Below are 21577 nucleotides of genomic sequence, written 5' to 3'. Positions count from 1 at the left end.
AATATAATCCTTTGGTTTCTGGCCTCGTTCTCTAAATAATGTTTTATTTATGCACGACAGAATAATATTAGACAATCTATAATGTAGTACATAGTATAATCTCTTCACCGGTTCTTAGTATTTCTCAGTGTATTCCCGGTTGTTTTTGGTTCGTACTCGTCGATACAAAACATGCAAGAGGTTATCAAAACGTGTTTATTTCCTCCTCTGTACAACTCGAAGATGTCGCCTTGAACCTTGATAGAATAAATAAGAAGTCATATAAAACTGCCAGAGGTTTCCACAAGAACATCAGTCGTCATGACAGCAATTATCAAACATGTCCTACATGTAGAGGGGGGGGGGGGGGTTAAAGTGGACAAACAGAAATACTCACAAACAGAATGTCCGTCTTGACACATTTACATAAACGTACAGAAAGAGGAATGTGTCCGGTTTGTACAAACAGAGTTCTCCATTCCTCTAATCGCACAGAGACGACGACAACAACAAAGTGAGGTAACATGAAACTTTTATGTAAAGCTGATGTTTGCTTTTCAGTGTCCACCTTCATGTCACTTTATAACCACAAAGATCTGCTTCAGGAGGACGAAATGACTTCCAGATGAGCTCACAGAATAGAAACCAAAGAGACAAACACGGGCAGATGCTCCACGGCTCTGGCTCCTCCTCCTCACATGTCATTGGGGCCCTTCATGCCGGAGTCCTTTGCAGAAACCGGCGACGCCATCACGGGCAGGACGCACTGTGACGACTCGCAGTAACCGTTGACGCCGGCGGTGCCGGGAGGCCCGGGGACTCCGGGGACGCCGGGGACGCCGCGCGGCCCTCGCTCTCCGTCACGGCCTTCTGTGCCGTAAGCCGCTCGCCCGGCTTCACCTGAGAGAGGAGCAGAACGTTGAGACGGACTCCTCCAAAACACACAGTGTCTGCCCTGCTGAAGGGCCCCTGAGCAAAACACCTTTGTTACCGGCACACAGTGGTCCCGAACACGGTCGAGACCCATCCGGCTGAGTGTGCACCAGAGTCTAATGTTGAGGACGTTTGTTCTCAACTCATATTTCTTGGTCATGATGAGTCATTACCTGGTTGACCGGGGGCACCTGGCGCTCCTTTGGATCCTCTCGCTGTGGGTCCTCTGTCCCCTCTGTCCCCCATGTCCCCTGCACAGAGGACACACAATCATCACCGACAGGGAAACACGTCATTGAATTTGCCAAATTTAGCCGAGAGTTGGAGCTCAGCCGTCACACCTCATCTGTTCCCTCGTTAACATCAAGATGAACCTGATTGAACCCCGAGGAGGAAAGTGGGTCAGAACAGGATATAAATAAGAACTTTCAGTTCCCAATCATAAAGCCTCACATGTCGTATGCTGTAAAGACTTTAAAGCCCCTTGAGGGCAAATCTGTGATTCTGGTCTGTTTGACTCTAAATGGACCATAATGTACTAAATGAACATCATGCTGTATTGAAGAAGACTTGAAACTAGAGATTGAGACATAAACTCATGTTTACAATGTTTACTGAGGGAATAAATCAAGAGAGAAGTAGAGTCACTTTCTATAGACTTCTATACAACCAGAGGAGTCGCCCCCTGGTGGACACTAGAGAGAATGCAGCTTTAAGACTCTTCCACATGGCTTCACTCTTCAGAACCGGAGGTTGCCGCCTGGTTACGATTAAGAGCCGGTCCTTGCAAAGTGTTGCTGGTCCTCCAACATGTTTGAGGACCCTGCTTCAGTGAATCAACAGTACAGACAGAAACAACCTCAAAGTCACACATCCACGCGGCCCGTCTGATCTGAAACTCACCTTTGTGTCCTTTGCGACCTAATAGCCCAGCTGGACCCTTCAGACCGGGCAGTCCTCGAGATCCGGTGTGTCCGGGGAAACCGTTCTCTCCGGTGGGGCCTGCAGGTCCAGGCGGGCCGGGGGGGCCGGGTATCCCAGAGATGCCGGACTCGGGCCTGCTCAGGCTAGCTGCTAGCTGGGCCAGCTGCTCTGTGACACGCGAGGACACGTTGGACGTTTACATTTCAACTGACTGACGATCAAACGTTCACAAATGGAGTTTGGTGAAAAGGTGACAAACGCTGACCTTGCATTACTCTCATGCACACTTGTTTGATGTGCGTATCTGTTGGGCTTTTTCCCTGAACAAAAGAAAAGAAGATTGTTGACATCGATGAGCCATTTGTTCCCTTTTATTGGCAAACGGCGCCGTGAGCTGCAACCAAATGCATCTAAACTCATAAAGGTAAAGCTGTCATTGATGCTGAACAATGATTTATACTCTCACCAGAACTCAAAAGAATCCAGAAGAGTCGAACTTCCTGCACAAACAGAACATTGTGGAGATAAAACACATCTCACCGCTGGGCCCTGCGTCCCCGGCAGGCCCGGTACCCCCGTGTCGCCCTGCACGCCACGTGGTCCCGGTTGGCCCAACGTGCCCTCTTTCCCCTCCTGACCTCTGCCGCCCTCACTTCCTTTATTCCCCGTCTCTCCCGGGGGGCCCGTCTGTAATCAACAGCAGACACTAAATGTATCGAGGAGCATCAGCTGTTCGTGCAGCTGCTTCACAGTAAAGCGACAGATTAAGATCTTTACTGAGTAAACAACAATGCAAATGACATCATAAGACAAATGAGGATCTCATGCTGAAGCGCTGTGTTTGGTTGCGATGCTTTGTTTCGGTGGACATACCGATCCTTTCTCTCCTGGTTCTCCTTGATCACCCTGTGAGGGACAGATTTGTGATTTATTGCAGAGAGTTGGGAGTAAAATGAGAAATGATGTGTTCATACACGTTTTCCATCACAAAGTACGAGATACTGCTGACTGCGTGGAAACAGTCGAAGCAGGCGTTTCAGTCGTCGGTCACTCACCAGTTCTCCGACGTCTCCCGGTGTTCCTTCAGCACCTGCAGATCCCTAAAATGGAAATGCATGACAGAATATTTTGCCATTTAATCTGCTGCAACTCAACACGAGTATAAATAACGTAATATAATAACGTAATATTGCAATCTATGAAACACACCTGGTCTCCTTTTGGACCATCGAGACCGACTGGCCCCTGAGGAAAAAGAACATAAGGAGGATTTGATCATGTGACACATCGGTAGCATCTGTTCTGACAGACATATTCAGATATCACATGTCAGAATCAAACTGTGTGCTCGTGAAGCATCTGCTCTCAGATTTATCCTCTGCTCTTGGATTTGTTGTGCGATAAGCCTTTCAAATCCCACAACCAATAGAATGGCAGGTGTAGTGTTGACCAATACATGATCCTCGTAGAGCGTCCCTGATGGGCAGAGCAGGGACATCCGCTCACCAAGCCTTTATCATGTAGCCCACTGCCCTTGCTTTCCTTATGACTTTTGGAATAAAATAACAGTTTGTAGTTTTCCTTTTACTGTAATTATTAACGTTACTAACGTTAAGTGCCTTAAAGCTGCATTCTCTCTAGTGTCCACCAGGGGGCGACTCCTCTGGTTGTATAGAAGTCTATGAGAAAATGACTCTACTTCTCTCTTGATTTATTACCTCAGTAAACATTGTAAACATGAGTTTATGTCTCAATCTCTAGTTTCAAGTCTTCTTCAATACAGCGTGATGTTCATTTCGTACATTATGGTCCATTTAGAGTCACACAGACCATAAAGCAGGGGATGCTTTAGGGCGGGGCTTCTGTGATTGACAGGTCGCTGCCACGACGTTGTCCGATCTGGGAGTTTTGTGTTTTGCTCCTACAGCTTTGACCCTTTCACAGTGTGTTTTCACTTCATGAAAGTTAACTGTAACTTTTTTGGTCTTAAAACATCTTATTCAGTGTTCAAAAAAACAAGATGGCGACGGCCAAAATGTCAAACTCGAGGCTTAAAAGCGGCAGTCCACAAACCAATGGGTGACATGACGGAGACTACGTCCACTTCTTCCAAACAGTCTATGTTCCACACTCATTCAACCAGAGACTGTTGTGTTCAGCAGAAACAACGATCCAACAGAAGTACGGCGTGTTTGAACGAGACAATGTGAGTCAGGCTCCATGTGAAAACAAACCTCGTGATAGAAATGATCGAGCACCTATTGACTCCTGATTGGCTGTTGCTCTCACATGGCTTCACCTTTGTGTTCATGATGTGTCATTTTGTGTCTCTTACCCTGACGCCCTTCTGGCCATAATAACCAGCAGGGCCAGGAAGTCCGGGGAGGCCTGGGTTCCCTTTACCTCCCTGTAAAAATATGCACACACACACACACACACACACACAAATAAACAGTTAAATACACAGAATGTACCCACACTCAAATTCATAACATAAGACCGACTGTGTGAAACTTAGAAGAGTCCCCTCCCCCATCTTAACCTGAGCACATCCACAGAAAAAATAAAAACATGTCCAGCGTCACATCATCTGATCTGTGAGGCTGGAAGGACCTGAAGATCCCCCCCCCCCCCCCATGTTTCTGGGTGTGTGTGGGTTCTGATTGTGCTGTACAGTGGGCCAACGGGTTTCAGGCATTCCTGGGGAACAGAGAGCTCTTTCAGGGCTTCTCAGCTTATTCTCCTGCTCTGACCCCCCCGAGCTGCAGAAACAGCCCTTTGGCCGTCGGATTTGTGTAACAAGAGGCCATTCATGCCCGCTCACCGGCGGATTACAGACTTAACTGCAGCCACAGAAGTTCATATGCGACCTGCCACTCTTTAATGAAAGCATGGCACGAGGCTTCAGTTCCCAGACACAAGGTTTGTCTCGGTGAACGATCCTCCTGTTAATAATACCGAGTTGGTATTTATGAACACCGATGGCTCGCTTTGTATTTCGGGGCCCTTGTGGAGAATTTCAGGATTAAACACATAAGTACGATTCAATATCCCCCCTATTGATGAGTAGAAGTGTCACAATAATAATATGTTAGTCACAATATGTTTACAATATTCTTACTTATAGAAGATATTATGTGTTCCAGTATATCAACTAATTGAATGTATTAAATCATAAAAGTATCGTCACTGAAGGTATTAAAACACTTTAGTCACTTTAGTCCTGGGCTGTCAATCACGTCTATGGGATTATTATGTTTTGAGTTTATTTTCTAAATATATATATTTTGAACTGCTTCATGATCCATCCATGGTCTAATCTTTTCCCATAACAGTATTACTATAATCCGGTTGTTTTCCTCTCTGGTTGAATGAGTTCTTCCAAAGAAGGAATGTTGTTGACGCCCATAGTTTGTTCACCATCTCAGAAACGTTGTGGACAGATAGGAGTTGACCAGTTGATTATATCTTTATAATTATAACAAGACCCTTTTCTTCATATTCGTGATTCAGGTTTTTTTATCCATGTGTCATTTGTAACATTCATATTTATGAAACAAACAGAGAAAGAGAGTTTCTAAATCCTGTGTCTGCAGGTTTGAGAAATTCATTTATCTTAAGACGTACGTGTGTGATGGATACCAGCCCATAATGAATGGTATCACAGTAAATACACAAGCTGTCTTGACTTCATGAACAGTCTTTTTGTTGGTTTTAACATAACAAAAGCCATCATTTTACAGAGAGATGCATGACTTGTAACTAATGTTTGGAGTACCACAGGGTTCTGTGCTCGGGCCACACTATTTCTCTGTGCACTTGACTATGGTCAAATATATTATTCTTCATTTGTTGTAACTAAGGATGTAGTTAATTGCCAATATTGTATAGTGGAAAATGTACAATCTACATTATGAGTTGATAAAAAATAAGCTGATTTTACACCTGGTTTTATGCATCTGATGGAGACTTACTTTCATGCAGCGCACTTGCTCTTGTAATTATGTATTGCTGCCGTGTTGTTTTTTCCCCAAGAGTTTTCCGCCTAGTCTCACCCTACTGCTCTGTGATTGGCTAGTACTGTCTAATACCACTGCTCTGTGATTGGCTAGTACTGTCTAATTCCACTGTGCTGTGATTGGCTAGTGCTGTCTAATACCACTGTGCTGTGATTGGCTAGTGCTGTCTAATTCCACTGTGCTGTGATTGGCTAGTACTGTCTAATACCACTGTGCTGTGATTGGCTAGTGCTGTCTAATACCACTGTGCTGTGATTGGCTAGTGCTGTCTAATTCCACTGTGCTGTGATTGGCTAGTTCTGTCTAATTCCACTGTGCTGTGATTGGCTAGTGCTGTCTAATTCCACTGTGCTGTGATTGGCTAGTTCTGTCTAATTCCACTGTGCTATGATTGGCTAATACTGTCTAATACCACTGTGCTATGATTGGCTAGTTCTGATAGCAATGTGCTTCCCCATGCTGTGACAAGATCATGGACAACCCTCTTTGGTGTGGATGAAGTTGTTGAATTTCCCCCATTTAACGTTTGGCTAGTTAGCTAGCTAGCTTGCTAACTCCACCACACTGGTTACTGAACATTAGCTGTACAAAGTTGTCCCTCATCTGGCGATTGCAATGTGCTCACCGACGCTGTGACCAGAGGGTTTCACAAAATGATTCATATAATCACGCGGAACACTGTTTGACTCCGTTCTTCTGGGAAACCCACTCCGTATCATCTCTGTTTCCAGCTGTTGTTACTTCTGTAAAATCTCTACTGTCGCGTCCTCCTGTGCAGTGATTTCATCCTCTGACACTGCGTCAGTTATTGGTGTGGCGTTCAGGTGTAGCGGGAGATCTCACCCCTGATACTAGACAGTCTTACCCTGGGTCCTGGTGCTCCTAGAGGCCCGCCATGCCCTCTCTCTCCTCGTCCACCCTGAAAGAGAGAAAAGAAAATCATAATGCGGATAGAAAACACAAATAGATGCCGAAATGTATCAAATATTTAGTTCAGCTTTATTAATGTGTTTTCAGTTGTACTTTCGATCTTGGAGACGAAGGATAAATCATGTCAATAACCCTTCAGAAAGATGTTCCTTATTAACCTGCTGGAATCAGACTTTGACCAGCTTTACACGATCTACTAAATGCAACCTTCTGACACAAAACTATGATCAGTCTGTGTCCTGTGAGTGTGTCATGATGGAGCTACCGGACACACAGCAGGAGATCAGTGTTTGGGTTAGAAACACTGAGGAACATTCAGATGTTTTGCCTCGGAGGCCTCTGGGACTCCCGGCGCCTCATCAGGATGAGTGACGGGTGCCGGGGCAGGAAGTGAAACCTGTTTCCTGTCCCAGGAAGTTAAACTGTGTCTCGCAGAGTTTAAGTGAAACGTAGACGCAGCTGACTCACTGGTCCTCCTTGGGCTCCGACCGGTCCCACTTCTCCCTGATCGCCTCGCTCGCCCTGGAAGCAAATACAGCATCAAATCAGATACTTATCAGAGCTTCAGAAAACACATGCCAGTGGCATCGCTTTGTACTTCAAGTGAAGCTTGAGACGAGGAATTTATCCAATTCTTAAGATATCTTAAACCAGTTCAAATCCAAAGACCACATTTTGTTTTTGTCAGGTTTTTACAAACTTACTCTGAGGCTCTAGTTTTAAAATGTAATTATTTTTACTGTCACACAATCAAGCTGCTTTAAACTTACTTGTTTCCCCGGAGACCCCATCAGTCCTACAACACCTGGATCACCTGCGGTACCCTGGTGACAAAAAGAGAAAAACAGTCATAAGTAAAAGTTGTCGTGTTAGAAATATCAGTTATGAATCACTGCAGAAATGGGATCGTACCACGACACCACTGACTCCTTTCTGTCCGTAAGCGCCTGGCAGCCCCTACATGAAGACAGTGATATGAAACATCAACAGATGGCTCACACCGTTAATGATGACTCAGGGAAGCTTTGGGTCAGCGGACACACTTACAGGAAGTCCTTGTGGGCCAGCATCACCTGGAGCCCCATTCTTTGCTGTGAGACCCTAAAAAAACAAAACAGAAACAAACGTTCAAATGACAAACGTTCTATCTAAAAGCACATTTCACAAACAATCAAAACAGATCTACGGCTGTAAAAGATATAAATAAATGGTCGGTAGTTACCTTGGATCCTGGCAGACCAGGTATTCCATCACGGGCGTCTGGACCAGCGAGGCCCTGTGGACCAGAAAGAAGTGAGGTTTACGTAGAGAATCACACAAAAGTGTCTCTCAACAGAACAGCATATAATACAAGACACTGTTCATAAGGTGGCGTTATGGGAAGATAAATAAGTTATGTTGGAAATATTGGTTGTAAAGAAAGAAAGTGGATGAGTGAATAGGAAAGCAGCAGAACAGTCGTTATCTATTGATTGATTGCTTGATTGATTGCTTGATTGCTTGATTGATTGCTCGATTGATTGCTTGAGTGCTTGATTGATTGCTTGATTGATTGATTGATTGCTTGATTGCTTGATTGCTTGATTGGTTGATTGATTGGATGAAGCGGTGCTCACAGGCTCTCCGTTTGGCCCCGGCACTCCTCTGATTCCAGACGGACCTCGATCCCCCTATAAAGAATAAAACAAAGAAGGAAACGGAAACATATTGAATTCATGAAATGAAACTCAAGTAACACATGAGAAGGAGAAACAAAAGAAACAGTAAAACTTTGGTTCAGAACTCGAGAGCTCTACAGCGGCTCGATCACGTCACTGCTTCCTGTGTGTGAGATCTTACCTGCACTCCCGCTGGTCCGGGCTCACCGATGGCTCCTCTTTGACCCAGGTCGCCCTAAAAGATGTCATCAGTCGTTTTTTATTTTGTATCAGTATTTATGTCTTCATAACAACAGAGGTGAGACAAAGAGACGGGGGACTCACTGGGCCTCCCTGGATCCCCCGAGGACCTCCATCGCCTGGTTTCCCATGAGGTCCCTGATTGTGGAGACGGAAAACATTGGTTGTAGTCAGAAAAAGTTGAATTTGTCGAGGAAACTTTAACGATCCTTTTCTTAAATGAAAAGATATATTGAGTCACGATATCAGGATTGGATTCATGTAAATGTAGAGCGTGCACGTGGAGCTGTGACGTAACGACTAGTTTCCTGCATGTTTCTTCATCCAGAACAGAAATTCAGGGAACTTATATGACGTCACATCATGTTGAATGCATCTATTATGAGCTTTTATTTTGAAATGTCTTGGATGGAAGTTGAGGAGGTCGGCCATCGTGTGTCTGGTCCTGATTGGACAATTGATACGGAGGCCGTTTGTATGAAGTTTAGACTCTTCTTGTAAATCTTTCTGTTGGATGAAACATAATGAAGGTTCTCTGTATTGTTTTATGACTTCATGTGTCCGTGTTTGACACTCTTACCCGGTCTCCTTTGGAGCCAGTTATTCCTTGGAGACCTCTTGTTCCACCTTGGCCCTAAAATCAGTCAGCGGGTAGAAGGAGAAGAGACAGAACCATGATGATGTGTTTGACTGTGAGGAGGAGACATCTCATTGTGAAGCATGCTGAGAGAGAACGGTGGAATGTTTTACTGGTAGTCCTTGAGCTCCGACTTCACCCAGCAGTCCTTGTTCGCCTTCCTCTCCCTGAAAGAGAACGTGAGTTATGTCATGCTGTGACAAATACACATCCATGTTTTCACCTGCTCTCTTTTGCTTCAGCGTCATTTACTGCAGAGAAGCTGCAGAGAAGCTGCCTCATACATTTCTAGAAACATATTCTAGAAATGTTGTCTCTGCAGCTTCTCACTTGTGAACAATATCTTTGTTATCCATTGCAGGAATAGATCAGAGAGGCTGTGAGAGGGGAGGATGTTACCTTGTGTCCTTGTCTTCCGGGCTCACCAGATTCCCCTTTAACCCCCTTGTGGCCCTGCAGACAGACAGGAAGCAGAGATGGAATCCAATCATCGCGTTGCAAGTCTCGAGAAGGTCTTTGCACTTAAGTCCCAGGTCCTGAACTATGAGTTTAGAGTCTTAATGAGTCATAATGCGCCAGATCGGATTGGATCTGGGGAATTAAGCGTGAGCGTTACTTGATTCAGGATATTAATTGATTTTGGGGCTCACTTTTAAAATACATTGTTTTTAATCTTTGGCCGTTGAGGAAGAAGTTGTCCGAAGTGAAGTCACAAGTCGTTGGAAGTCTTTGTTGTTGTTCTCTAGTCGAGTTCAACGTGATCAAAATTGTGACTTGAGTCTGACTCGAGTCCAAGTCATGTGACTTCTTGTAAGAAGTGACATTTATGGATAAGATGCATCGAGTAGAAACAGGACAATGAGGGGTTAACGTGGGACCAAAATGACATCAGCCGCCGTCACATTTCACTCACCTTCATGCCGGGGAGACCAGAATGTCCATTGAGTCCAGCGGGGCAGGCGCTGGGACACTGAAAAACACAACAGCCTATTTGAGGTCATGGAAGAGCCCCGCCACTAGGGGGCTCCACTGTCCAGGGGCCCCCATGAGCTCGCAGAGAAAGCAATCAACAAATGCTTCTGATGGTTAACTACAATGTGTTCGTGCTTTACTTTGTCGTTGATGATCAATTTAATAAAGCTTCGTTTGAGTTCAGGCGTTGATGACGATGTGCATTTGGAAGATTCTTGATTTAAATCAGTTGCTGGTTTCGTCTCAGATGTCTGAGCTTTCTACGAGCACTTGAACACATCACTCTGGCTGTCAGTTCTATTACAACACAACAATTATAGAACTTTGACCGAAAAAAAGGTATTTTTAAAATCATGAAATCAGATAAATAACATAATGCTGACTTTGTGGTGCTGTGTCAGCCATGTTTTTGGTTTTGTTCTTCTTCCTATCAACGGTGAATCATAAAGAACACGCTTCATTCTCACAGTTTAAAATGCAGCGGAGCATGTTGTAGCACGTTTAACATCATACCAAGTGCTTTTATTTTGACGAGGCAAAAAAGGCAGTTTTGTTGAAATGGTTGTAAAAGAATCTCTGTTGGGATCTTACCAGGTCCTCGCCCTGATACACACCCGGAGGACCCTAGAACACAAACACGCTCACGTCAACTTCAAATCATTCATTCGGGTGATTTTCATTCTGTTGACAAATAAGAAACGCATCGCTCTGAAACCTGTATGAGTTGTTAACCGACCTTTAACCTCCCACAGTGTCCCGCCCGCTCATCGAGAGTCAAGTGTTGATCTTTATAATATTTGAATCATATTTACCCGCGGCCCAGCAGCACCAGCAGGACCCACTTGGCCTCTCTTGCCTCTTGCTCCCTGTGAGAGATTTGAGAAGATCAACAGCTGCCGTCATCGACACACTCGTCATTTACATCTTCTGTTCTTTTACTTCATGTTTAAGTTCGTAAGACCTTTTAAAATGTGTTTATTGCGTACCTTTGTCATGTGTAAAGTGTACAGTGTACACTTTACATTCTAAAATCATACGTGTACTCACAGATGTTCCAATTTTGCCCAGTTCCCCTGGCAGCCCGTCGGTGCCCGGGATGCCCTGTCAGCAAACAGCAGAACACCAACGTCTGAACAATCGGATGCAACAAAGCCCCGAAAACACTGAAGCAGACGCACGTTCTTCAACATGTGTGAAGTATCAATGCGAATACAGTGGTACTACCACAGTGTAGTAATACTCAGCTACTATGTACATTTACTCCACGACAATTCAGAGGAAGTATTCTACTTCTCCAAAAATATAATCAACTAAATAATGATTTGTTATTATTATTATAGGATAAAATGAGATGAAGATACCAGCTGCATGATTCAAGTGATGCACATATTAATTCGTCAATACTTCATGTGTAAATAATACAATATATGTTCTTCTGAAATGAGCAATTCTGCACAGCGAGTACTTTACCTTTAGAATGCAGGACTCGTAACAGAGTATTTCTACACTGAGGTATTGCTACTTCTACTCAAGTAACAGATCTGAATGATTCTTCCACCGCTGCTGATGATAAATAAACAGATTAAAGGACCAGTGACACTTGTTTTAGGAAAATTCTGATTACATCTCACAAAAAGGACGAACATCGTTTCCTGCTCAGCCCGTCATCTGCAGGAGACGACGTGCACGCTGCTGTTTCTGCTGTGGTTATAACACCAGCAGCTGTGGAACCACCTACGGAAGTGAACTGTAATATATACGTATATATCTATATATATATATATATATGTATGAACCCTGACAACACTGAATATGTTGTGTGTATACTCACATCCAGCCCATCAGGTCTGACACCCTGTGAGAGAGAAATCAGGGATTCACGGTCAATCAACAGAAATCAATAACATCTATCGGGTGATCGGCGTTGTTCAGATGGAGCTGAATGCCTCTTTCATTGATTGTATTACTTGCGCTGACACGGCTAAATTCAGTGTATGGCAGAAAACATCCTTTAATATCATGAGAGGATTTAAAGCCAGCTGGAATAAAGTGTGTACGGGTTATTTAAAACACAAAAGTAAGCCGTTGCAAGAGACTAAAAAGACTCTGGTAGAGGTTTATGTCTGCAGATCAGTTCTTCAACTTGTGTTTATTATCTTATGAATCCAAACTCTCCCACAGATTGCACGATTGATAGAACCAGGGCTGCAACTGATGATTCATTTCATTATTGATTAATCTGCCAATTCTTCACTTGATTCATCCATTCAATGTTAGATCTGTAAAATGTCAGAAAATACGACAAATGTTCATCCAGCTCAACATCTTGTTTCGGTCCAAAAAGATGTTCAGTTTAATATGATATAAAACCTTAGAAAATCAAGTCGTCAAAAACTTAATTTTCTGACATCTTTTGCATGGAAAATGACTGATGATTATTATGGGATGTAATTACCGTTTCTCCAGAAGGCCCATGTGGCCCAGAATCCCCCTGAAAACAAACAACAAAACCGTTGAACTTGACAGATATAGAACAACACACATGAACTCAACAGAGAGATTTGATGCAGTGGAATTCAGCAGGAATCATCTTACTTTTGGTCCCTTGAGGCCCACTGAGCCTGAACCTCCAGGAGGTCCAACAGGTCCCTAAAGATGAGGTTAAAAAACACAACGATGAAAACAAATGCTTTAAATACAACATCCATCTGTGTGAACGCAGCGTTCACACATTGTTTTTATCTTCAGAGAATAATATGTGTTCAAATTCAATCCAACTCCAGACACTGTTCACCACTCGTACCTGAGTTCTGTTGTGCAAATGAATGAAAGCACTTTAGGTTCTGTGTCTGATAACTTCACACGTTAATGTCGACTGTATTTCAGGTAAATCATATAATCGTCATAATTATCGACTTAAAATCAAAAACGATGGAAAAAAGTCGTAAAAAATACAACAAACTTCCTCTGATTACTTCCTCTGCCTGCGTTCGTCTTTGGCGACTAAAAAGATATGACACCAGGAGGAGGCGTGGCCTTCCTTCCATTAGCTCCTCCCCTCACCTGCCTCCTCCATAAATAACTCTCAGAAACACTCTCCACCTGGTCAGAGGCCTCAGGAGGACAGGAAACAGGAAGCGAAGCAAACAATCAGCCGGAGGCCGCGAACAGTACGCGGCTGTGTACTGATCTCCTCTTTGCAGTCTGGTGGATTTCATGCCGCTGTAGGTTGTGGCAGCCGGAGGGGCAACCTCAGAGGAGAAGTGGTAGAGGGACGATATTGCCGGACATGGAGGCGGAGCCCCATGTCAGGGAGTGGAAAAGAGCGCCAAACCACCATCAGCCCAAACAAGCAACACCTGAGGAGGAGAGCCGAGGGAGCGACCACACCCTATCGGAGGAGGAGGAGGGGACTATAAAAGGGCCCCGGACACAGGAAACTAGGAGAGAGAGTAGGAGTGGAAAGAGACGGAGACACAGCAAACGCATTGGAGACAACTGGCTTACCCCTTGATCACCCTGGAACGTCTGACTACCCGCCCGGCTCCCGACCCCTGCCTGTACGACTACCCTGCTCCTGCCCGCGCCCTGGACCGTATGAGGAATACCCGTTGTGCACCGAACCGTGGAAGTGAACCCCGACCATCCCTCTGGAAAGCGGACAGTGTATTGTTGAGTGTCTATCCTACCTCTATCCACTCTCTATCTTCAGTAAAAACCGCACTTGCACCATTTATCTACCGACTGGTTGTGTTTATTGGTCCGTGTTGTCGTGAAACCCCCTTGCCACCCCGGGGGCTGTCACAACTTGGTGGAGAATGTGGGCACAGTCCGGTTCTGGCAACACTGACCGATAGACCGACCAACCCAGTAAGCATGGCCACCCCGGTGCCATTTCAAGAGCTGCTAGCGGGGCTAATCGCTAGCAACCAGGAAACCCAAAAACGCCACGAACAAGCCATGCAAGTACAAATGCAAATCCTCCAAGCACAGCAGCAACAACAATACCAACAGCAAGTACACATGGAGCAGTATATGGCGGTACAAACCGAACGCGCGGAGGCGATGCAAAGCGACATCAAGGGCATGTTACAGACACAACAGGAGCAACGGACCGTGGAGAAAGCCAACCCAGCGCGCTTCCTTCTCAAGCAGACGGCAGCTGACGATGTGGAAATATTTTTTCAGATATTCCAGACAACGGCACTCCGGGAAAAATGGCCAGAAGAGCACTGGGCTGAGTTGATAGCCCCCTTTTTGATCAACGAAACGCAAGTAACGTATCAGGACTTAGAGCGCGCTGGAAAAGTTGACTTCCGGGTGTTGAAAGCGGAAGCGTTACAGCGATGCGGGGTCACGCTGGTACTAAAGGCACAACGATTTCATGAATGGACATATGACACCTCCCTTTCTCCGCGAGCCCAGATGCATGAGATCAAGAGGATTACGACGGCCTGGCTGCACGCAGAGCCCACCGAGGTGTCGCCCACCGATCGTGTCGTCATGGACAAATTCCTCAGATCCCTCCCGTATGAGGCAAAAAAATTGGCCGGCCAGAGAAACCCCCGCAACCTCGAGGAACTGGTAGAGATCATGGAGGGTTACCACGCAGCACAAGCGTTAGTGCGTGGGGGAAGAAACCCGAAAGTGGAGGGGTCCACCCGCAAAGAAAAGATGAGAACGGAGGAAACTACCTATGTGTCTCCCTCCTTTCCCCCAGGCTTTCCCCGACGTCGGCCGGCGGGTGGACCGGAAGAGAGGAGGTGCTACCACTGCGGCGAGATCGGGCACATCGCATGGGAATGTCCTCACCGCCAGGACGCACCCATGACCACGGCCAGTGAGGGGAGTCGCCCATGCGGACTGATTACCGGATGCTGGGCCACTCACGAGGACCTCATGCCCCTCACCCCGGTCAAAGTAAACGGCCGCGACGCCTCCGCGATGGTGGATTCCGGGAGCGCGATTACCTTGGTGAGACCTACGTTTGCTCAGTACCCGCTCCTAACCGGCACCCGAGGGGTCACGTGCATCCATGGGGAGACCCGCGAATACCCCACCACCGCCCTCGAAATATACACGACGAGGGGTAGATACGTCGGCACTGCAGGAGTAGTGGAAGGACTCCCCGTAGAGGTGCTGGTCGGCCGAGACCTGCCCGTGTTCCAGGAGCTGTGGCGCAGCCTGGTGGTGAAACCAGGTACGACCCCTCACCGAAAGTCCAAGAAGAAAGCCATCTGTGGGCTGGGGGAGGAGATCTCCACCGATCCCCTATCGGAAGGAGTCGCCAGTGCCGTGGCCCGGGCGTTGGTGGAGGCCACCCAACCCAACCCCGAGGACGTATATGCCACAGCCGTCGAGAACGACGGACCCTCCAGCCCCAGTGAGCCCGAAGGAGAGGCGCCACCCATCCCCGAGGAGGCAGATACCCCCTCCCTCGAAGAAGAGGAGCTGGCCGGGCTGTTCCCCCAGGACCCGGAGGAGCCCATCTTACCCGGGCCCCTCACAGGGAGGTTTGGGACGGCCCAGTTGGAGGACCCCAACCTAGCCCACGCCCTTCGGCAGGTGGCCGCCGTAGACGGACGACCACTGGACGGGGTAAGAGACCTCCCTCCCACACATTTCTCCATTTATAACGGGCTCCTCTACCAGGTAGTAATAAAGGACGGGGCCCCCCTCAGGTTGTTACTGGTACCACGTCCTTTCATACCCTCTGTCCTCCAGTTAGCCCACTCCCATATCTTAGGTGCCCATCTAGGAGTGGAGAAAACCCTGGAAAGGGTGAGGGCCAGGTTCCACTGGCCCGGAATAAAAAAAGCCGTGGAGGATTACTGCCGGAGCTGCCCCGAATGTCAACAAGTGGCCCCACAACCCCATCACAGAAACCCGCTGGTGCCCCTGCCGATCATCACCGTCCCCTTCAGCAGGATCGGGATGGACCTAGTGGGGCCCCTACCCAAGACCAACCGGGGACACAGGTACATCCTGGTGATAGTGGATTACGCCACCCGGTATCCCGAAGCCATTCCCCTACGCTCTATGGCCACCAAGGGCATTGCAAGGGAGCTGGTGATGTTGTTTTCCAGGGTCGGAATACCGGAGGAGATTCTCACCGACCAAGGAACCCCGTTCATGTCTAGGATCATGAAGGATCTGTGTGGCATGCTGAAGGTGACCCAACTGAGGACGTCGGTGTATCACCCCCAAACGGACGGACTAGTAGAACGATTCAACCAGACACTGAAGAAAATGTTGAAAAAAACCATGGACCAGGACGGGAAGAATTGGGACCAACTGCTACCCTTCCTGATGTTCTCCATCAGAGAGGTGCCCCAGGCATCTACCGGATTCTCGCCCTTCGAGCTCCTGTACGGTCGACGACCCCGGGGGCTACTCGACCTGGCCAAAGAAGCCTGGGAACACCAACCCTCCCCCTACCGCACCATGGTGGACCACGTCGAGGAGATGAGGGTGAGGATGGCATCCCTCTGGCCCATCGTCCGAGAACACATGGCCGAGGCACAGGCGGCCCAAGCCCGCGTGTACAACCGGGGAACCCAACCCCGAGTGTTTAACCCAGGGGATCGGGTGTTGGTCCTGGTACCCACGGCGGAATGTAAGTTTCTAGCCCGATGGAGGGGGCCGTATGAAGTAATGGAGAAATTGGGGCCGGTAAACTACCGAGTCCGGCAACCAGGTCGGAGGCACCCGACGAAGGTTTATCATGTGAACCTGCTCAAGAAATGGGTGCGTAGGGATGCCATGCTCTGTTTCTCTCTCTCTACCCTCCCAGGAAAAACGGAGCCAGTCGAGGTACCCGTGGGAGAAGAGTTGACCCCCCGGCAGAAGCAGGACGTCCGGGAAATGGTGGATCGGTTCCGGGACGTGTTCTCCCCGGACCCCGGATACACCACACTGGTGCAACACCGGATAATCACCGAGCCCGGGAAGAAGGTGAAGCTAAGGCCGTACCGCATCCCCGAAGCCCGCCGGGGGGCGATAGAGAGGGAGGTACAGAGTATGCTGGAGGCCGACATCATCGAACCCTCGACGAGCGAGTGGTGCAGCCCTATAGTGTTGGTTCCGAAACCCGATGGCTCGGTCAGGTTCTGCAATGACTTTAGGCAGCTCAACGCCATCTCAAAATTCGATGCCTACCCGATGCCCCGGGTGGACGAGATGATAGAGCGCATCGGGAGGGCCAGATACATCACCACCCTCGACTTGACTAAAGGCTACTGGCAAGTGGCAGTAGCCCCCGAAGACAGGGAAAAAACGGCCTTCACTACGCCCATGGGACTGTACCACTATAAGAGGCTGCCGTTCGGTCTCCACGGAGCCCCCCCCACGTACCAGAGACTGATGGACCAGGTACTACGTCCCCATCGAGAATACGCGGCAGCCTATCTGGACGACATCGTCGTGCACGGGGAGGAATGGGGGGCTCACCTCCAAAGACTGGAAGCCGTCCTGAAAGCTCTGCGAGGGGCGGGGCTGACAGCCAACCCCAAGAAATGTCGCCTCGGCCTCCGGGAAGCTGACTACCTGGGGTACACCATCGGCCGCGGCTGCGTCAAGCCCCAGGTAGGGAAAGTCGAGGCGATCCGGGAATGGCCCCGCCCCCGCACAAAGAAACAGGTACGAGCATTCATTGGGCTAGCTAGCTACTATCGACGGTTTGTTCCCCAGTTCTCTGCTCTTGCAGCACCCCTGACGGACCTAACAAAAAACCGGCTGCCAGATCGGATCGTATGGACGGCAGAGACCGAGGACGCCTTCGAGAAGCTGAAGGAAGTACTCTGTTCTGAACCAGTGCTGGTGACCCCGGACTTTACGCAACCATTGGTGGTACAGACAGATGCCTCCGAGACCGGGGTGGGTGCCGTCCTGTCCCAGCTGAGGGATGGAGAGGAGCACCCGATCACATACGTAAGCAGAAAATTATTACCGAGAGAAACGAGATACGCCACGGTCGAGAAGGAGTGTTTGGCCATCAAATGGGCTCTGGGGGAGTTGAAATATTATCTGCTGGGACGACACTTTACCCTGGTCACGGACCACGCCCCCCTGGTATGGATGTCCCGTTCAAAAGACAATAACGCCCGGGTCACACGCTGGTTTTTATCCCTTCAACCATATGCTTTCTCTGTTGTCCACAGATCCGGGGCCGCTCATGGAAACGCGGACGCCCTGTCTAGACGGGACGCCCTAGGTTCCTGGAGCAGTCCTCCCCCCAGGTCGGATTTAAGGGGGGGGGTATGTGGCAGCCGGAGGGGCAACCTCAGAGGAGAAGTGGTAGAGGGACGATATTGCCGGACATGGAGGCGGAGCCCCATGTCAGGGAGTGGAAAAGAGCGCCAAACCACCATCAGCCCAAACAAGCAACACCTGAGGAGGAGAGCCGAGGGAGCGACCACACCCTATCGGAGGAGGAGGAGGGGACTATAAAAGGGCCCCGGACACAGGAAACTAGGAGAGAGAGTAGGAGTGGAAAGAGACGGAGACACAGCAAACGCATTGGAGACAACTGGCTTACCCCTTGATCACCCTGGAACGTCTGACTACCCGCCCGGCTCCCGACCCCTGCCTGTACGACTACCCTGCTCCTGCCCGCGCCCTGGACCGTATGAGGAATACCCGTTGTGCACCGAACCGTGGAAGTGAACCCCGACCATCCCTCTGGAAAGCGGACAGTGTATTGTTGAGTGTCTATCCTACCTCTATCCACTCTCTATCTTCAGTAAAAACCGCACTTGCACCATTTATCTACCGACTGGTTGTGTTTATTGGTCCGTGTTGTCGTGAAACCCCCTTGCCACCCCGGGGGCTGTCACAAGGTGTAGAAACATCCTCCACGTCTTCTCAACACGTACGATTGTACGAGCTCAACACATTTTTGGGGGTTTTTGGGGCTTTTTCCACAAGTTTCAATCCGCATGAAGCTCTGAATCTGTTCTCAGCACCGTCACCACCGCAGACACACTGAGTCCATTCTGCACCACCTTCTCCCAGCACGCGGGCCGTACTCGTCTCCGGTGCAGCCGACCCCCCCCCCCCCCCCCCCCCCTCGATCTCACACAAAAAGGACCCCTGTTCCTGTCAGGAAGGACTCGAGACTCCCCTAAATAGATTAGTTTATTCAAGGAACTCCCAGTGGAAGCCAAGACAAGCTGCTCTCACAGCAGCAGGTCTGAACAGCTCAGATCCTGCAGAGATTCAATACGTCCTCTTGTTGGAGACTTCAACCTGCAGATCCAAAACACAGCACGTGTGCTGCCTTTCCAACCAGCTCCCAGTCTGTGCCGAACATCGTTGCTTCACTCACATCTGCGCCCGGAAGGCCCGCGGCTCCTGCAGCTCCGTCTCTGCCGTTGTCACCATCAGGACCCTGGAAGCAGAAAGTTCACCTCGCGTGTAAACACCGCTCGATCGGGAGCAACGCCAGCAAATCATCTCGCACTTCTGCACGTGACCACAGAAAATGAAAAGTCCACTCACCGGTCCTCCGTTCGCCGTGGAGTCGTCTCCTCTGTCGCCCTGGAGATGCACGAGGAACATAATCAGACGAGCAACTAAAGAACCTTTTGAAGACAGTGTCTCCCATTGAGGACCCTCAGCTCCATGTGTTGATTTGTCGTGGAATTAACCTGGCATGTGTTAAATTCTGGTATCTAATAAAACACACGCATGCTTCATATTTGAGCTTGATTCCAATATTTCTATTTTGTAACTGATTCAGGATCTTCTCCTGTGTGATCTCTGCACATGTGCAAAGGACTTTGAAGACTTCATGCTGATGAGAATGTGCAAAAATAAAAATAACCTGAAACTTGAACTCCTGATCTCCTGATCATGGTTCTGTTGTTTTATATTCAGGGACTAAGACAAATCATGATCGCGATACATATACGAGTTTATTTGATGGGGCTTTGAAATGATTCCCAGCTCATAGTGCAGCATTGCATCTAATAAAGCAACAGCTGCTCTGCAACTCTTGTGAGGTCGATTCATCTCGGAGCAGAAGGTGATTCTGTCACGTGAGGACCTTTTCATTTCCAAAGGACTTCATCGTTAAAACAACTCAACGATTAAAAAGTTGCTTCAGTGTTCGCTGAGCTGATGAACCCAGAAACACACTGATCCACCGCTTCGGTGCCACATCGACGAGTCTAAGACTCGACCGGCGACTCACATCAATGCCGTCCACTCCGGGCACGCCTGCTACTCCGATGGGCCCCTGGGGGCCTCTGGGACCGACCGGGCCCCTCTGCAGAACAAACACACACATTAAAAAAACAAAGAAAATGTCACTTTTTACTCTCGCTGAACTTCATCTCGAGATGTGTTCCAGAGCTGCAGCTCACACAGAGTCTCATTGTTCGGGTGATGTGAGGGGGAAGGTCAGGGAGCTGAACCTGGTCCCCCATTACAGTCCCATTACACCGGCATGTGTTCAGATTACTGGGGCTGACTGCACCTGATTGGTTCCAGGTGTGCACACTGGGAAGAATGGACCCCAGTTTGCACCACTTCTCAGATAAACTTCATTAAATAAGTGAAGTCTTTTGTAAATAATGCTGTTTGTTTGCTGGAAAAACACCTCAAAGTCTCTAATTCAACGTTCACTTCGTGATTTTATAAATGGCTCGTCATGAAATCAACAAACGTGGTCAAAGAAAATCCAACACTGAAACCATAAATGAATTAAAGTACACTTGAGTCCCTAAAGAAATGTTCTCAACAAGACTCAGAGATTTAATAAAGATGGATTTTAAGTAAAAGCACGACAGCAACACAGACATTTTAACAGGTATATGGTGACGAATAGGAGGAAATAAGTTCAGTAAACGACATTAAAGTCTACTTTGAATCGCAAAAATAAGCTTTAAGTGCCAACATGAATATAAATTATGATAAATTATGATACCACAAGAGATTCACCATAATGTCACAGATACAAACTTACTTTTAAGGATCATGCGTTCGCCTCAGATTCTCAAATTTGTTAATCATTCGTACACTTCAGAAGTAAAGGACGATGAAGTAGAATACGCTCTATAAATGCCTCGCTGGAGGGAGTGACACAGGATCATGCGATGGAGAGAAAGAGCACCTTTATGTTCTCACCTGAGCCGAGCACATCAGCACGATCTGCAGCACAATCACCAGCAAAGACTCTCGACACATCCAGGAGAGAGCCATGGTCGTCGTCCCAGGGCCGAGGAAGACGCCAAAAGTCCCTTTTTCCCAGATTAGACGGGGCTCACGGACGGTCCACCTGTCAG

General features: G+C 48.0%; 1 protein-coding gene across 1 annotated transcript; it reads right to left on the bottom strand.

Moving 5' to 3' along the window:
- Positions 1-231: 231 nt before the first annotated feature.
- On the bottom strand, positions 232-21572 carry col9a1a (collagen, type IX, alpha 1a). Its single transcript, XM_079279163.1, has 32 exons — positions 21420-21572; positions 20485-20559; positions 19791-19829; positions 19618-19680; positions 12888-12941; positions 12748-12783; positions 12124-12147; positions 11340-11393; positions 11105-11158; positions 10884-10916; positions 10234-10290; positions 9720-9773; positions 9434-9487; positions 9264-9317; positions 8768-8821; positions 8625-8678; positions 8402-8455; positions 8008-8061; positions 7833-7886; positions 7698-7742; positions 7556-7609; positions 7254-7307; positions 6721-6774; positions 4172-4243; positions 3046-3081; positions 2892-2936; positions 2710-2742; positions 2377-2523; positions 2102-2156; positions 1816-2004; positions 1086-1163; positions 232-879 (listed from the first exon to the last, which is right to left on the bottom strand). Exons 1-32 carry the CDS (start codon positions 21492-21494, stop codon positions 674-676), a joined length of 2064 nt encoding a protein of 687 aa, XP_079135289.1. The 5' UTR covers positions 21495-21572; the 3' UTR covers positions 232-673.
- Positions 21573-21577: the final 5 nt, after the last annotated feature.

The sequence above is a fragment of the Melanostigma gelatinosum genome (genome assembly GCF_949748355.1).
Source record: "Melanostigma gelatinosum genome assembly, chromosome: 11".
NCBI lineage: Eukaryota > Metazoa > Chordata > Actinopteri > Perciformes > Zoarcidae > Melanostigma > Melanostigma gelatinosum.
Note: the sequence above shows the minus strand (reverse complement) of the source record. Positions and strands in the feature narration are given on the sequence as shown.